Source organism: Patiria miniata, unplaced genomic scaffold (assembly GCF_015706575.1).
Source record: "Patiria miniata isolate m_02_andy unplaced genomic scaffold, ASM1570657v1 HiC_scaffold_30, whole genome shotgun sequence".
Taxonomy (NCBI): domain Eukaryota; kingdom Metazoa; phylum Echinodermata; class Asteroidea; order Valvatida; family Asterinidae; genus Patiria; species Patiria miniata.
In genome coordinates, this window is record NW_024037070.1 from 7,469,460 (window position 1) to 7,485,568 (window position 16,109).

The following is a 16,109-nucleotide window of genomic DNA, read 5'->3' on the forward strand; positions in this document are numbered from 1 at the left end:
GATGTTTTCGTTAGTGTTTTCTTGTTCAAGGCAAGTGGGTGGACGTGGGGGGTGGGCGGGGTTAACAATTTTACGTTGCTTAAAAAGTGACACTAGAGGGCGCTTCGGGCGGGATACATTTCATTGCAACACGTGTGGCAAAGTAGCTGACTTCGACAGTTCGAGGTGTCAAACGGCAGTCATAAAACGTAAGTTCGGTATTCAAAAGAAATCAATAGCTTTATAGCATCATAGCCAGTACTTTTAAAGAGAGTATACTACTATGTAGTGCGTTTATCAACGCATGACACTCAATATCTACTGGACTTTGGAGGGTTCTTTTAGTGTTTGTTTCTCACTTGACTTAACTTACTAACATAACTACATAGTCATGTTGGATGGGTTGGCCATGTTGGCTGACTGTTTTCAGTGTGTGATGCTGCGAGCATAGTGTTGGAAAGAGATGGACCACTCAGACCAGTTTCTAGCTCGATGGATGTTTTCAGGGTCATGTTGGGACGACCTTTTCGTCGAGGGGCTTCAGGATTCCAGAGTAAGACTTGACTAGCTAGCTCATTACTAGCCCGACTGCGTCTGGCCGTACAGTACTATCGCAAGCTCTGTAGTACGGCCAGACGCTGAATGCTTCCAAAAAGACTGAATTTTTTTGGCCGCTGATGTAGCGATTTTGCTACATCTTTTGATCGAGATTATCTTTTCATCCAGGACAAACATTTCCACAGTTAAGGTTCTTAGTCGTAGAGCAACTCATACCTTTTCGAAAAAACGTTCTTTGGTCTCAATATTTTCATCCATCTGGCCAAATAACGACTTTCAGTGATCATCTTCCACAAATATCGTCCCGAAAATGCTCCCCCATGCGATTTCAAAATGGCGGCCGCGCTGTAACTCATGAATATGCATGAAAAGTCTGTGACGTATGACCTCGTGTTTTTGGACGTGCGTGCGGCGGCGCCGTACGTACATATGTACATGTACATTACTTGTAGACAACAGCGCAGTACGTGCATGCACACCGCCGCGCAGACGTAAGTGTGCATGCACGTACTGGGCTGTTGTCTACAAGTAATGTACATGTACGTACATGTACGTACGGCGCCGCCGCACGCACGTCCAAAAACACGAGGTCATACGTCACAGACTTTTCATGCATATTCATGAGTTACAGCGCGGCCGCCATTTTGAAATCGCATTGGGGAGCATTTTCGGGACGATATTTGTGGAAGATGATCACTGAAAGTCGTTATTTGGCCAGATGGATGAAAATATTGAGACCAAAGAACGTTTTTTCGAAAAGGTACGAGTTGCTCTACGACTAAGAACCTTAACTGTGGAAATGTTTGTCCTGGATGAAAAGATAATCTCGATCAAAAGATGTAGCAAAATCGCTACATCAGCGGCCAAAAAAATTCAGTCTTTTGGGAAGCATTCAGCGTCTGGCCGTACTACAGAGCTTGCGATAGTACTGTACGGCCAGACGCAGTCGGGCTAGCTCATTACATGCATTATCATGGTAAAAGGTAGAAATTGATGGTTTTCGGTTTTTTTTCCCCATTTTGCCCATAAAAAATTAGGGTAGGGGCTGTCAGAATAGGGTAGATAGGGAAACCGGAAGCAGAACTGTTTTTTTTTTTGGCCTAAGGGTGCTATGATAGCACCCTTGGCTTCATTTCTTGTGCCATGGGCCCCTCTTGTGTTAAAAACGCCAAGTCTAACATCAACATCAGTCAACAATTGTTAATTGTTTTCGTCTCTTTGGATTTAGGAGGTGTGCTTGCAAGTCCAGGTTGATTAACATGGACACGTTGGAATGGTTGGCGAAACACGCATGGATCGACAAAATCTTGAGCCACTTTGACCGGAATGCTGTCAAGCCCATTGAAGACAAACCGAATGCACTAATCTGCCAGGTTCTTAATATTAAGGTGTGTATGCTATTGCTATTGGCTTTGGTGCGCCTTGTCCCTATAGGCTTTCACGTATTCCTGCTTATTCCTACTTTTTCCACTTTGCTAAGACTACTTTTCCTACCGTTTTCTTGAAATTCCTACTTTTTTCCTACTTTTTTTGTTTAACTGATTCAAAAAATGAAATCTCGTTGAAAATTTTCATAACAGTGTTTTACTCACTGTCATTGTAAACCACACAATGAAGGGCTTGGGCGCAGGAGTACTGCAACTGTACTTCCAAGAGCTTAGTTGAGGATGGAGCACAAGTGTTGTGAGTACAGAACGTGCCAAATGAGGCTTATGATGCTGTGGAAATGGGTATTAACGAAAACTGCTCCTGAAAGCCCGCAATAGTCCTTCTTTTTATCCTTATTTTTCCTTCAAAGTCCTACATTTGTCATATGTTTTTTAAAATATTTTTTGTAGTATGATCCTACTGTCATTACTGTTCTACTTTTTTTCACCAAGGTCTGCTTGAAAGCCTTCAATCCCAAATGTAGTTGGGGCCATAGGTTCCTGTGGGGACTAGGCTTGGGCGATTCCATCATTTTTGGATTTTGATTCCGATTCCGTCTGGGAATCTTGATTCCATTCGGAATCGATTCCATAATTTTTTGGGAAAAATCCCTAAAAAAAAAATTTACAATTTTTTTTTTTTTTTTTTACTGCTATAAATAACAAGGTTATACTGAATTACAGCAAGATGTGTACTTTCATGCAAATATTATCCCTGACCGAACTCAACCCATCAAAGTTCAACAGCAGGTTTTGTTTAAAATCTGTTGGGATAGGTACAGTACCCCTAAACAGATGGTCTTTTACACTGGGGTTGGCATACCTCCAGAAACTAAGTCCAACAGTGTGTGTGTACAATTTCCCATGTGGGTGTTGGAATTTGCCAAAATGGGTGCGGTCATTCCTAGTAAATTAGGCTGGGGAGTTAGGGTTAATGACTTTGAAGTTTTAAACTACCAATGTCTGTCCTCTTGCAAGCGCATATCCCTGCTGCTAAGTTCCTTGGTGTCCAACTGACTAAATTTAAAATTTGCGGCATACACAGTTTTCTGACTGTTCAGTCACAAAGGTCAAACATGTAGGTCGTAAATTCTACTTGTTGGAATGTAAGCTAGGTCACTTGTGTGCAGGGCATTTGACTTATAGTATAGAGAAATAGTATGTACATGTACATGTAAGGCTTGCATTGTACACAGACCTGGTGCGTAAGTACAGTTGATTGTCTATTCCTGGTATGTACATTGTACCTATGGTAGGAAACTAGCTGGACTGAAAAGTTTATTGGGAGTTTATGTACTTCTTGTATGGGGCTATAAAATATACCTATTTTTCCTTTGTTCATGAACAGATCTAGGTAAGTTTAATAAGAGGCAGTTATTAAATTACAACTAAGATTGTAATTTTGAAAGCTTGTGAGCTACATCAAAGTACATAGTTCAGGCAAAAAAAAAAGTCTCCGGTTTCTGGTATGCGCGCGCGTCGCCATAGCCATGCGCGTCGGCAAAATGAAAAAGTTTTTTTTTCAATGAAAGATGATGTCTCAAAACCGCCAAACTCGCTGGTTTGACTGGAATCCTGCTGCTGCACAATTTTAACGTGTTTTTAGATTGGGTTATGATCGAGAATAAGCTTTATGTGGCCTCTCTGGACTCCCATATATTTGCACTAAGTTTAGTCGAGGACCATTTGCAGTCATCAGCCGACATTTGAAGCAAAAAAAATCAGGTAAAAAAAAAAAGCCACGTCGCCGCACCACTTTTTGGGCAAGCTCCATACCAGAAACCGGAGACTTTTTTGGGGGGGCCTAACATGCAGTTTTTACTCAGGAAAATAGTTGATACATTTGTACAATTTTATGCAACATGGTTTCAAGGTGGACAGTCAATATTACCTCCCTGAGGTATTGGAAATTGACAAACTAATTCCTGAGGTGAAGCCAAGGAACTGGTGTGTACACTTCTAATACGGAGGGGTAAATTGTCAATCCTTTGAACCTTTGTTATAAAAATAAAATACTTCTTGGTTTGCTTTTTTTCAGGTTTTTGAGGAGCCCATCAGTGGCATGGGTGGATTGGCAGAAGTCCACGACAGCCAACTCTACATAAAAGCACTGTTCTCCGTAAACGCCATCAGAAAATTCGACGAGTAAGAAAAACACTGTGTTTTTTTTTTTTTATTGATGTATATTTGTTCATAGATCATGCCATTTGGGAATGAATTGTTTCTTCTGAGACACCACATTGCGTTCTTGTGTTGTTCTTGATCAGTGCTGTCCATTTTCAAAATAATTTAGTATTGGATTAGTTGAATTTGAAGACGTTACATGGCTTCATGCACATTCATAATAAAACAAGTCGTGGGTACTTCGCACTATACGTGCGCGAACCAGTAAGCCCGGGCAGTGTGTTCGTCCACGGGGCTCTCGAAAGTGGTAAACAAGCACCCTTTCTTGTTAGCGCACGGAGTTCATATACTGTGCATGATAAACTAGCCTTGCATTATTTGTGTGTGTGTGTTTTCAAATAGGAGGGAGGCGTTAACTTCGTGTGCTGAGTTCACCATGCTGAAGAACAGCTTGCTTGACTTGACCAAGTATTACATTAAGATTGATTTGCCTTCACAAATTGTGAGTATTGTCGTCGTTTAAGTAAGATGTTGTGTAATGGATGATAATTGCAAATTGAACATATAAATTAGTCTAAATCCTTTCGCAAGTTCGGGTGATGACCATTAGTCAACATGTGGTTGATTCGTGACATAACTTACGCCTGCACGCAAATAACAACATGTCCAAATGTCGTCAAAATTTCTTTTTATTATAAGGTTCAGCTATTGGTAACCCAGCGATGGAACCGTGCCCGGGCTCTGGTCCCAAATAATGTTTTGCATCGGGTTGGGTTGACCAGGCCAAACCGAATCCGAACCAGAACCGATCTGAAGTCCCCAAACCCAACCCGACCCGACAAAAATCAAGCAAAAACTGACCCGAACCGACCTGAAACCGAACCGATCCTTGGGCAACTGTGGACGCTTTTTATGCCTGAAGTTACCCGCGTTGCGTGAAAATCGTCATATCTCGGTAAAGAATCATACCGTACGATGCGGAGTAGACTCACAACTTTATCTGCGGGTGGGCCTACGCGTCATAGACTGTGCGTGATAGACCGCAAACCACATGCACATTGGCGCAGTGGGTTGACATTGGTCGTACCGGGTACCGAGCACAATGACTCTGCAATAGTACATGCTGCATGAATATAGCACGAACACAGCATGAATTTACTGTTCAGTTTTTTCCGGTTTATTTCAGTCTATTTCATTTTTTTTTTTAAAGAGACGTGTGAGACGCTCGGTTTGAGTACCGCCTTGTTTCCAAAATTCCCAGTTGCATGCCTCACTGATTTAAAACCACGGGTCAAAATTTCAAAATGTCCCAAATGCCACAAATGATCCAAAATGCCACGTTATTTCAGGTTTGCAGTATTCTCTTGCAATTTTTTCTTCAACAGGAAAAGTCAGAAATTGCCATCTTTGTAGAGGACTTTACCATGGTGGCTTACAACACCTTCCCCGGATATCGACGTGTTCCGCTTCAGCCGGCTCTTAGTCATCCAAACGTGTGTCATGACCTGCAACGCATGTGGAGGTATAGTTGCAGTAGACAAATTCAATAATGTCATCAAATCAATAATGAGTTATTATTTAAAGGAGCATGTCTCAGGATTTCTAATATTAGTTGGAAAGATTGTGGAAAAAAACATGGCATGTGAACGTTCACACAACAATAGACCATTATCAGGCTGCCGCCATTTCAGTCATGACCCCGTATCCAATAACAGTACTGAATGATAATGTTTTTGTGCAAAAAAAGGAACCAGACTTCTTTTCCTTCCAGCCTCACTTTGGGTACGCTGACTTGAATGGGAAAAAATCAAATGGCTGCAACATGATAATGGTTTACATGTTTACTGATGGAATTGTTATAAATTTTTTCCAAAATTTGCCCTGGGTTGAGTTTTTGATATATCAAGCCCGCATCATTTCACACTTGTTTTGTGCAAACCAAGTTTATTTCTCTCAATTACTACTGTTTTTTTAAACCCTGGAGAGAGTTTCAACCCTGGTGTAAAATCTCAACCCTGGTCTGGAGCAGGGTTGAGTTCAACCAGGGGCAAAATCAGTCTCAGGGTTGACGTAGTGTTGGTGTAGGGTTGAACAATTTCAAGTGTGAAATGCCACATGTTTTCAACTCTGCGTCAACCCGGAGATTTGTCTAGTGTGAATAAGCCTTTAGGTTATTGCTGTAGTTGTACATGTTGCTGTATTAACCTACAATTTTGAAACGTTTAATACATGTATTTAGAGTTGTTATTCAGAAGATGGAATTTGGGTAAAGCTGCTAAACTACTCCATAAATGTGATATTTCTGTTGTTTGTACCTGATAAAATGGCATCCTTACAGAAGTCACTATTTTTCACTATATGGCCTAGGCCTATTTATAGTTTGTCCTAACCTTATCCGGGAACAGAGCGAAATTCAAACCTGATGAACCAGACTGCTCACAAGACCAGTCCCAAGACAGTTCTGTGACAGGGGCCCTCTCTCAACTCCTGGAGGTCATGGATGCCTCCTCCCAGCAGGCCTCGGAGCCATCTGAACCTGAACCGGACGAAGTCATCGATGAGGACCAGAACAATGCACCAACCAGTCAGGGGACCAGTGAAGAAACCCGCCCCTCCAGGGCCGTCTTTGAGTTGGGGCCGGAAGGCTACAACGAGCCAGGGCAGAGCCTTGCGGAGGCCCTCAAGAAGGCAGTCAAGGAGGTTCAAACCAAGCTGATTATCGCCAAGAACTTCCCTGAGCTGGCAAACGACAGGATTCCTGAATACCTGAGGGATGCGCAGGGCTTCACCGTGGAAGTGCTACCACAAAACCTGAAAGTAAGAACTATGAGAGAGATTTTGTAATAAGTAAGCATTAGCCTGAAAGAGGCTACGCTGAACGCTTTCAAATAATAGAAAGGTCTCTCTGTTCTAAAGCACACTTTTCTGTAGATTACTATAGAAATTTTTTGTATGGAGCTTGTTTTTGCCTCGTGCACAGCGCACGGACAGGGCCTCATGCATCGGTCTATTATTTGCACTAAATGCATTAGAACACCCTTAGCCTACATTTGCAGACTCGCAACTTTTCCTTGGATCAAGTGATTTCGTTGTTTTTTGTTTGTTTTTACTTACTACTTACACATGTGTGCCATTAAAATAAAAAAGCACTATACATGTGTTAAGTCTTAGAAAGCTTGGAATCTCCTCTTGTTGTGTTACTTCCCAGTTGAGGAAAGTATAGTGGCAACGTTACGTTTCGTGTAGTACTTGTTATAACATGTCCTTGATCTGATGTTACTCTGTGATATTCCTGTAGCTGGACTTTGCAGGGTGTGCCTTAGACCCTACAGAATGTGAGATCCCTGAGGCAGTGATGGAGAAACTCAATGCCATAGAAGGTAAGGCCCCACTAGTATGGACTGATCCATAAACCATAACCCCCTAGGCCCTAACCCCCTAGGCCCATTTGAAACAGTATCCTTGTTTTCTCCTTGTGTTGTAAGTTTGAACCCAAACATTTAATAACTGATTTTATTATACGATAAGTCTGAAATGTCTACTGACTCAATTGCTACAATTTGCCCCAAGGTCCAACGAATTAGAGTTGTAGTCAGGTCCTTACAAGTTCTTACAAGTCAATCTTAAGTATATCTTGTGTCAAAGGATTCACTTTGCCGGGCAAGTCAAGAAAAGGTCCCCTTTTTGTCCCGTATGTAAGGCTATGCCTTCTTTAAATACATAATCATCGCAAAGACTAATAACATAAAAAGTCTTGTAGGTATTCTCCTTGCAGACGCCCAACAGTAGAAACACACTAAAATCCGGGAATATCTTAAAGGGTTAAAGTTTTGTTATGTATGGAACATAGCCTACACCAATTCTTCTTATTATTATTTAATTGCGATCATGCCCGGCTAATTGCGAGCTGAATTGTTATTTGACTTGTGAACTTGTTTGTGATTTTGCATGTATCTGTCACTTGGCTTGTGATTGACCTGCAATCTATTATTTTTGGTTTTATATTAATTACATGACTCAAACCTAGCAACCAGTGTCTTACAATGCCAAACTCCAGTGCTTCGTGATGGCCAAAATTTGTCAAACTTTTGTACTCTTACATACAGAGTGGAAACCTGGATACATACCTCCATCCTCTCTGCCAGCTGCCAGCAGCTCTTCCATTGAGGCCTTCAGCTTTGTAACGGAGCCATCTGTGGAGGAGCAGGCGCGGAAGGAACCTGAGGACATGCAGGAGCAGTTGCCACAAAATGAGGTTGCTCAACGTGGGTCCAAACGGAAGCTGTCCTTTGAGGAGGTCTTGGAAAGTCCCCGCAAGGTTGCTAGGAACTCAGACTCTGCCCGAGGTGATGTCACTGGAGATGGCCTAGATCAGGGTGAATCCTCTGAGAAGGGTCTGGACGTGGAAACTCCCAACCAGAGGGTTGTGACAGTGGAAGCCTTAGATGAGCAAGTGGATAGGGAAGTAGTGGATGATGCAGAAGCCCTAGATCGGACCAAATCCTCTGAAAAGGTTCCAGTTGTGGATACTCCAAAGCAGGAGGGTGCGATGATGAAAGCCTTGGATGAGCAAGCAGATAGGGAAGAGATGGATGGAGCGGAAGCCGTGGATCAGGGTGAATCCTCTGTGAGGTTGCCTTGTGCAGTCGCTCAGAACCAGGAAGTTGCGACTGCGACAGCCTTAGATGAGCAAAATGATAGGGGAGTGATGGATGATGCAGAAGCCCTAGATCGGAGTGAATCCTCCGAGAGGTTGACTAATCTAGTTACTCCCAACCAGGATGTTGCAACCGTGAAAGCCTCAGATGGGGCAGCAACAGCCGAACAGGTTGGAGCAAACAGGAGCAGCTCTTTCAACCTTGAGAGTTCGGTGGAGATGGATGGAATGACGGCTCTCTGTGATTGTCTCACGCCGCAGGAGGATCAACTGGATGGGGACAGGAGTCTGACAAATGCCCCGGAGGAGTCTATTGTGAGTGATTGGGATTCCTCCGATGCCTCGTTGGTCGTATCATGTGAGATGCCGAGTCAAGGTGCTAATGATCACTCACAGCAAGCTGAGGAGGATTCAGTTATCATATTGGATAATTCAGTTATCATATTGGACGCAAGCCTAGGAACACAGTCACCACAAAAAGTTGATCAGCCCAATTTATCAGATGAGGTACAAGCACCTGGAGAGTCTGGAACATGCACCTCCCCTGCAAACACTCATAGAACAGAAGCTTTCCGAGCCAGCCCTCCAAAGTCCTCAGTCATGGTTTGTAATGCAGAGCCAACCAAAGTATCAGAAACTGTTGAAGAACTGGCAACAGTTGGCCAAGTATCAAATACCAGTGCCGAGCTCTTTGCGGATGATGCTGAAATTTCAAATGCAGAGGAAGCATCCGACGCTTCTGACCAGGGAGATGCCGAATCTCTGTCACTGACCACAACATCCAAGCAGTCATTGAACATTACCTCATCAAAAATCACCTCCAAACATGTAACAGTTGGAACTGCTGAGGGAAAGCGAGTTCCGAACCAAGTTCCGGTAGACAACAATACCAGCCGCTCAGGCTTAGCCTCCACCTCCAGGACTGTAAAAGGCAACGTATCCACTACCAATGTGATTCCGTTGAGGAAGGCAGTATCTCACACGGGTAGCGAGATGGGGTCCAGGGAATCCAAAGATGAGACACAAGGCCATCGGAAGATTACCCGATTACGATCGCCGACCATCTGGGGATCCATATCAGCCCCTGTTCACTCGCTCACATCCCATCAGCCACCCAAGAAGTGCCAAAGCGAGGCTTCATTGAGTGTGCATTCGGAGGAGGTAAGAATCAGATTTAGGTTGTTTTTTCTCAAATTAAAAAGTAAGGGCACATCTAGCCTGTCTCTCAATCAGTAACAAAAAATGTTACACAGCAAAAAAGTACAGTACATAAGGGAGATCTTTTGACATATCTTTTATTTAAAGGGAGTATACAACATTTGCTTTTTCTGTAATTTTCAGAAATGCATGGATTTGGGGAGTTAGTATTTTGTGGCAACATATTGTTGCACTGACTTGTTTGAAGTTTTGTGTTCGTAGATCTGCTGGAAATACCAAGAAAAACAATCATTTGGCTCGCTGACCCAACTTAAATTGAAATGGAGCAATAAATAGACGTCGGTGGGAAATTGTAAGGTCAGGGAACCAGTCTAGCTGGCTTGTACCCGTTCATAGGTGTGTAAACGATTGAAAACAAAATTCAGACCAACTAATTATGGTAAATTGGGGGCAATATTTAAAAAAAAACAGTTTTGTTTTCCAACGCTAGACCAGTGTTTTCTTGAAAATGTCAGCACACCAGGTGCCATGATTTTACAGGATGCTTTAGACTGTCATTCACTAACAGTCCAGTAAGGTATTTCATAAAAATTTGGTAGTTTTGTTTTTTGATGTTTGCAAATGTTGTATCTTCCCTATAAAAAGAGCTGAAAAAAAGAGAAGGTTGACATTTAAAATTGAAAAAAAAAGACATGAAAAGACTTCAGTTTCAAACACCCAAAATTGAGGTAATGAGGTTTGCTCTGGACTTGTCTTGGCTCCAAAAATTTCGAATGCGGACATGGCTACACATGTATATGATGTACCTTCGTTAAAGCCAGAGTCCATCATTTGCAGCTATCCAAAAAGTAACTGGCGTAATTATTGTTGAAAAACATACTTGGTTGAAAGATAGTAAGGGGACTATAAAACTCCCTGTGAAATTATTTTTTCTGGCAAGCTGTCATGTTGAAGAAATCAACAAAAGAAGGCCTTTCCAATTTGAAGGAAATTCAATTAGTACATGTAGTTCGTTTTGTTATTCGGCGAAGCGTGCAAGCATTGGCACGACGCACACGCACGCACGGTTGCTATAATTTGTCGGATCAGTGCGTGACATTGCGTAGCTGCAATCGGCTCTGTGAGAACGTGTCTCGGATGCTGAATTCAGGCCCAATTCAAAATATGATTCAGCAACTTTTGATTTGAAATCGAGATCCTAGAATGTTGTTTTTCTCGAAGTATACAGCTGAAGCTGAGCTGAAACTTCATCAAGTTAGTTGTTCAGCATCCCTCTTTAGATCTTGAGCACTTTTGTTGCTTCAAACGAACAAAATGCACAAATTACAAATGATGGACTATACCTTTAACTCTTACTTATTGCGGTTATTGCAGGGAGTGACCGATACATCAAGAGGTAGTATCGACAACCCAACATGTAGCAGACAGCTAGATAGCCACAAAATAGAGGAGTATGTGCTGGAATGGTGTGTGTCTTATTTCCAGAGTCTGAACAGGAAGCACTGATGACAACCAGCCTGTGTTAGTTAGCTCGTGTTCTGGCCCACGCTAGCAGGTATAAGATTTTGTTACATCTCGTACATAATCGTGAGCCAAATGTGATCGATTCATTGGTCGCTGTTCTAAACAGTAAACAAAATTAGCTACTCTGCACCAGGACCAGGGAAGTAGCACCCTCAAGTCTAGATCCTAGACTTGCCAATATAACATTTACGATCACAAGTGAGGTTGCTGTTGGTACGTGTACCATACTGAAATCATAATTATGAACATTCCGTGTAAGAGATTTCTCAACAGAATTTCCTCTTTTAATAAGATGAGGAAACTAAATATGTATTAGGTGTAATAAAACAAATACAACATCGTTTGTACATGGCATCTACAATAGCCTACAGGGTGTCGCAAGGATACCCGGACATACCCTTTGCTTAAAAATGCCTTACATTGTGCTACAACTGCCTTATTGCCATTTCGTGATTGGATAAATAATGCCGTTTGTTTGCTCGTATCTCGATATCTCCAGTGGCGGTCGTAATGTAGCTAGCTTGTGCCTGGGTGTGTGTTCCTACGTTCTGTACAGTATGGCATGAACATTCATGTGCATTCATGTGCATAAATAAACGTAAAAAAATTTGGCGTGATTTGAGAGTGACCATTATCTGGCTTGGAAAAATGTGCTAGGTCATATGGGTAATTCATAAGTCAAAATAGCAGTAATTTACAATTTGGGTCAGTTTACAACCGATTGCTTTCTCACTTTTGCCAAATAGCCATACTTGAAAACAAATGACATTCAAGTTTAACATTCTTCTTTGTATTACTGGAAGTCGGAGACCGAGACCACTCCTTCCTTCTCTTTTCAACAATGGATCTATTACGCTAACATAATCATGTAAAGAAAAGTTGATTTGATCCTGGCAGGCTACCTTCCTACTCCACATGAAGTGAACTCTCAACTTAACACTGCTCAGAGTTAAATAATACAATGGAAACTAACTGCTTGGGAGGATAAGCAAATAAGTACATTTATAGAAATACAGAATTGGTGCCAGATGTACAGCGGTATCTTTTGACTTTTTACACAGGTGATTGATGATTGATGCCTGTTGTTTAATATGCCAGTCTAGTTTCTTATTTTCAGCATCAAATTGAGTCAGGACTCTCATATACACAGTATTTAGAAGGCCTTAATTTTTGGACTAGAAGATCCCCATCTTTGATTTTGTTTCACAGAACACCTTCATCACACTTCGAAAACATAAGCATAAATAAAGTGTCCGCTGACAATCGTGCACGATGGGGTCGCATGATGATTCCACCACTGCTGAAAACCCTCTCAACGGGAACAGATGAAGCTGGCACGGCGAGCACTTTGTAGCAAGCTAGAAGAGTCTTGGCAGTTTCTTGGCCGTTTCTTGGCCATGTCCTGCCAGAACCTTAGGGCATTGGTGGTGACACAGTCAGGCTCAGAAACAGCTTCTAGATACCTGTTTTAGATAATTAAAACTGGACACACTAAGATTTAGATATATGCGATGAAGTAGTTTTATTTTTATTCAGCACAGAACCGAGAATTCACAGTATCGGGCAAGAATTAAGTATAACTGGAGAAAGTAAATTTGAGATGTTGCTTGCATGAGGACTGAAAACAGAGTGGTTAAAATATAAATTTGATATAAAGTATCCCATGCTTCTCGATCACTCTATCCCACCTTCTCACGAGAGTCCTGACAGCATTTGTCTCATGCATCAGGTCCAGTCAGAGTGGGTTTAATGCCATACCTCCAGTTTCTTGCAAAACCTGTAATAGTCGGGTCCTTCTGTGGAGAGTAGCCGGGTATTAGTGGTCGTCTTGGGCGGCGTTGGATTAAAGTAGAAATTGATAGTTTTTGGTGTTTTTTCCTCATTTTTCTCATAAAAAAATTAGGGTAGGGGCTTTCAGAATAGTGTAAGTAGGGAAACGGGAAGCAGAACTTTTTTTTGAAGGGGGGGGGGGCCCTAACCACCATACAGTAATGAAAATCACATGTAGGGTACTTGCTTCCAATGGTGACCTTGGGTTTCTCCTGAACATGAGAAAGAATGGTGTGAACCTCTAGGAAAGCTGCCCAGTCTGTCTGGTGGTCGTTTACCATCTTAGCCAGACGTATCTTCAGTGTTTGATTGGTTCTCTTGTCAAGACCGTTGAGTTTGCGGATGGTAGTTGCTTGTGATGGAACGTTTCATGCCTAGCTTTTGGCACAGCTCTTCATTTATCTGAAGGAAAAAACATTATACAGTTACAGTTGTTTTCAGACGTTTTATGTACACCAGAGCAGGTTTGCTCACATGCACAACCATGTTCCCTTTTTACATCAGACGGCATTCCTGGGGTTACTTCAGGTAGTCTCTGTGGCGCTCCCCATCGGCATACAAAGGTGTGAATGCACAGCGCAATCCCACAGGCCTCCTTTGTCTTGAGTGGGAAGAAATCAACAAACTTGGTGAAGTACGGGTAGTCTGCTGAAGGTTAGCACGTACCGATAACCCTAATCAGTTGTTGGCAAAGGTCCTGAAAAAAAGTCCGTGTGGCGGCCATTTGACAAAAAAGCTGGTAGCCATCTTGAAAAATAGCCCAGTCAGGCGACCATTTTGGAGGACAAAAAGGCCTCTTCCTTCCTTTTTTTTTCAAAAAAGGACGCTAAACATGTTTTGTTCTTTTTATTTGGCCCTAGCCAAGAATTAAGGCACATTTTGTTTTGTGTAAGTTTTAAACAGCTTTGTTGTTCTCTTACGTATTCGACAACATCTTGTTTGATGCCATTCCACGTGTAATTTTGGGAAAGCTTTGACAAAGTGGAATTAATGCCACTATGTCCACCATGCTCACAGGAGTGGTAATGTTGGAGCAAGTCCTAAACTTCTTCTTCACCAGTCACCACCTTTTTTCGAATGCCAGTCTTTCCCTGGGTATATAGCAGAGCTCCTTTTCTGTGTAAAAGATACCAGACAAAAATGAAAGACTGACAGTAATGGCTCCGTTTCTGTGACTTGCTTATCTACCAACACCGAGCATGCATCAACTTTGCCCTAGTGGACAGTGGCTGTTGCTTGTCCTTCACATTCAGACTGATGAGGAACATGGTTTCGTAGCCCCACATAGTGTGCATCAACAATTTACACCGTGAGGTTTTTTTTTACATTTCCGTCGAACCTTTTCATAAGAGGTAGGTGGCCTTGAAAGGTGCAAAGCAGCCCACGGCAAGGGGTTGTAGGATGTGCGATGTGTGTGGAGGGATGACAAATAAGTGCACTCCTTCCAACCGGGCCTCTTCAATAATCTGCAGGCTGGTGTGGGTGGAATGGCCATCATAAAGCAGCAGAAGAGGCCTAACTGATCCAACTTGTGGTAGGAAATGACCCCTGAACCATTGGAGAAATGTGGCACTCTTGCTCCAGCCGGTCTTTTTTTTTCAGGATAAATCCATCGCCATAGTCATTTCTCCTCTCGTGGCTTTGATGCGACTCTCATCAACAAAGAAGCCACAAATATTGTCCTGGTAGGTTGTAGATCTGAGCAGCTCTTTGTCGAAGGAACCTAGCAGACTCTCTGGACTTGCAAACACCGCTGCAAATTCACCAGTTAGCGGCTTGGTCTTCTCACAAGGACTGCGTCTCAGATCTGCCACATATCCAGCTGTAACACCTTTAGATTATGTTATTTATGTAATGCCCCTACTTAATCCCACATCAAAGCCACCAGAGGAGAAATGACTATGGCGATGGATTTATCCTGAATGAATTGTGATTTCGTAATGGATTCATCTGGAAAATATTTCTCTAAAAGGGCTTCGCAATGTGTATTTATGCCTATATACAATGAGCTGTGGATTTCATTAAGAATTTTAATAGTTTAGAATTTAATAGTTCCGTGAAGAGAGTAATATCTGCTGTGTTTCTGTCACTGTTGCGAGAAAAGTTTGTATAGAATTGTTACATGCGCCTTGTTCCTCAGCTGCCTGTTGCCTCCACCGTTGATCCCATTCCTTCTCCTCTTGGCGTTGCCTGCGCATTGCCTCCCGGTATGCGTGATCTGACCTGTCCATGTGGAGCTGGAAGGCTTCTGCCACTGTTGAAATTGTTTCCCTCATCCTCGTCTTCTTTGTGCTCTTGGGAGCCTTCCTGGAGCCTACAGCATAAAATGTTACATTGAAAAAAACATTAGTTCAAAGATATTGCAAAAAAAATGATAAGTTGGGGGAACTCATAACTGTACTTTTAAACTGCTAACAGTGTATGGATCAAAGAAATACTCAACAGCTTTTGAAGTGTCGAGCTGACTAAATCCAATTATAGAATTGCACAGCTAGAACATAAGATTTTTTTTCCAATGCTTAGATAAGAGCCAATGAACATTTGCTGCAACAACGTCAGTGTCAATCATGCTGTAATGATACAACGTCTATTAATCTACAAAACAATTTTTTTGGCATGATAAATGACATCGTCGACTGGGGCGATGTCAAAACTCAGCATCTGCCCTCTAAATGGAGAACAAGTATCTTGTGCTGTTGCAATGGGGATTTCGGTGTATGTTCCTTTCAAACACAGAGCTTCGGCAGCCTCCATGGGCATCATGGAGAAATTGGACCCATCATCCAATAGACAGTAGGTCTCCAGTTGTGTACCTTCAACATACAGAAAAACTGGAATGATTTTTAGGCTTA

General features: G+C 42.3%; 1 protein-coding gene across 1 annotated transcript; it reads left to right on the forward strand.

The window, feature by feature from the left end:
* The first annotated feature begins 122 nt into the window (after positions 1–122).
* LOC119739522 lies at positions 123–11,981 on the forward strand. Its single transcript, XM_038214499.1, has 9 exons — positions 123–188; positions 1,766–1,925; positions 4,003–4,109; positions 4,491–4,590; positions 5,474–5,610; positions 6,494–6,905; positions 7,387–7,468; positions 8,195–9,906; positions 11,278–11,981. The coding sequence occupies exons 2-9, from the start codon at positions 1,797–1,799 to the stop codon at positions 11,407–11,409; spliced, it is 2,811 nt and encodes a 936-aa protein (XP_038070427.1). The 5' UTR covers positions 123–188; positions 1,766–1,796; the 3' UTR covers positions 11,410–11,981.
* Positions 11,982–16,109: the final 4,128 nt, after the last annotated feature.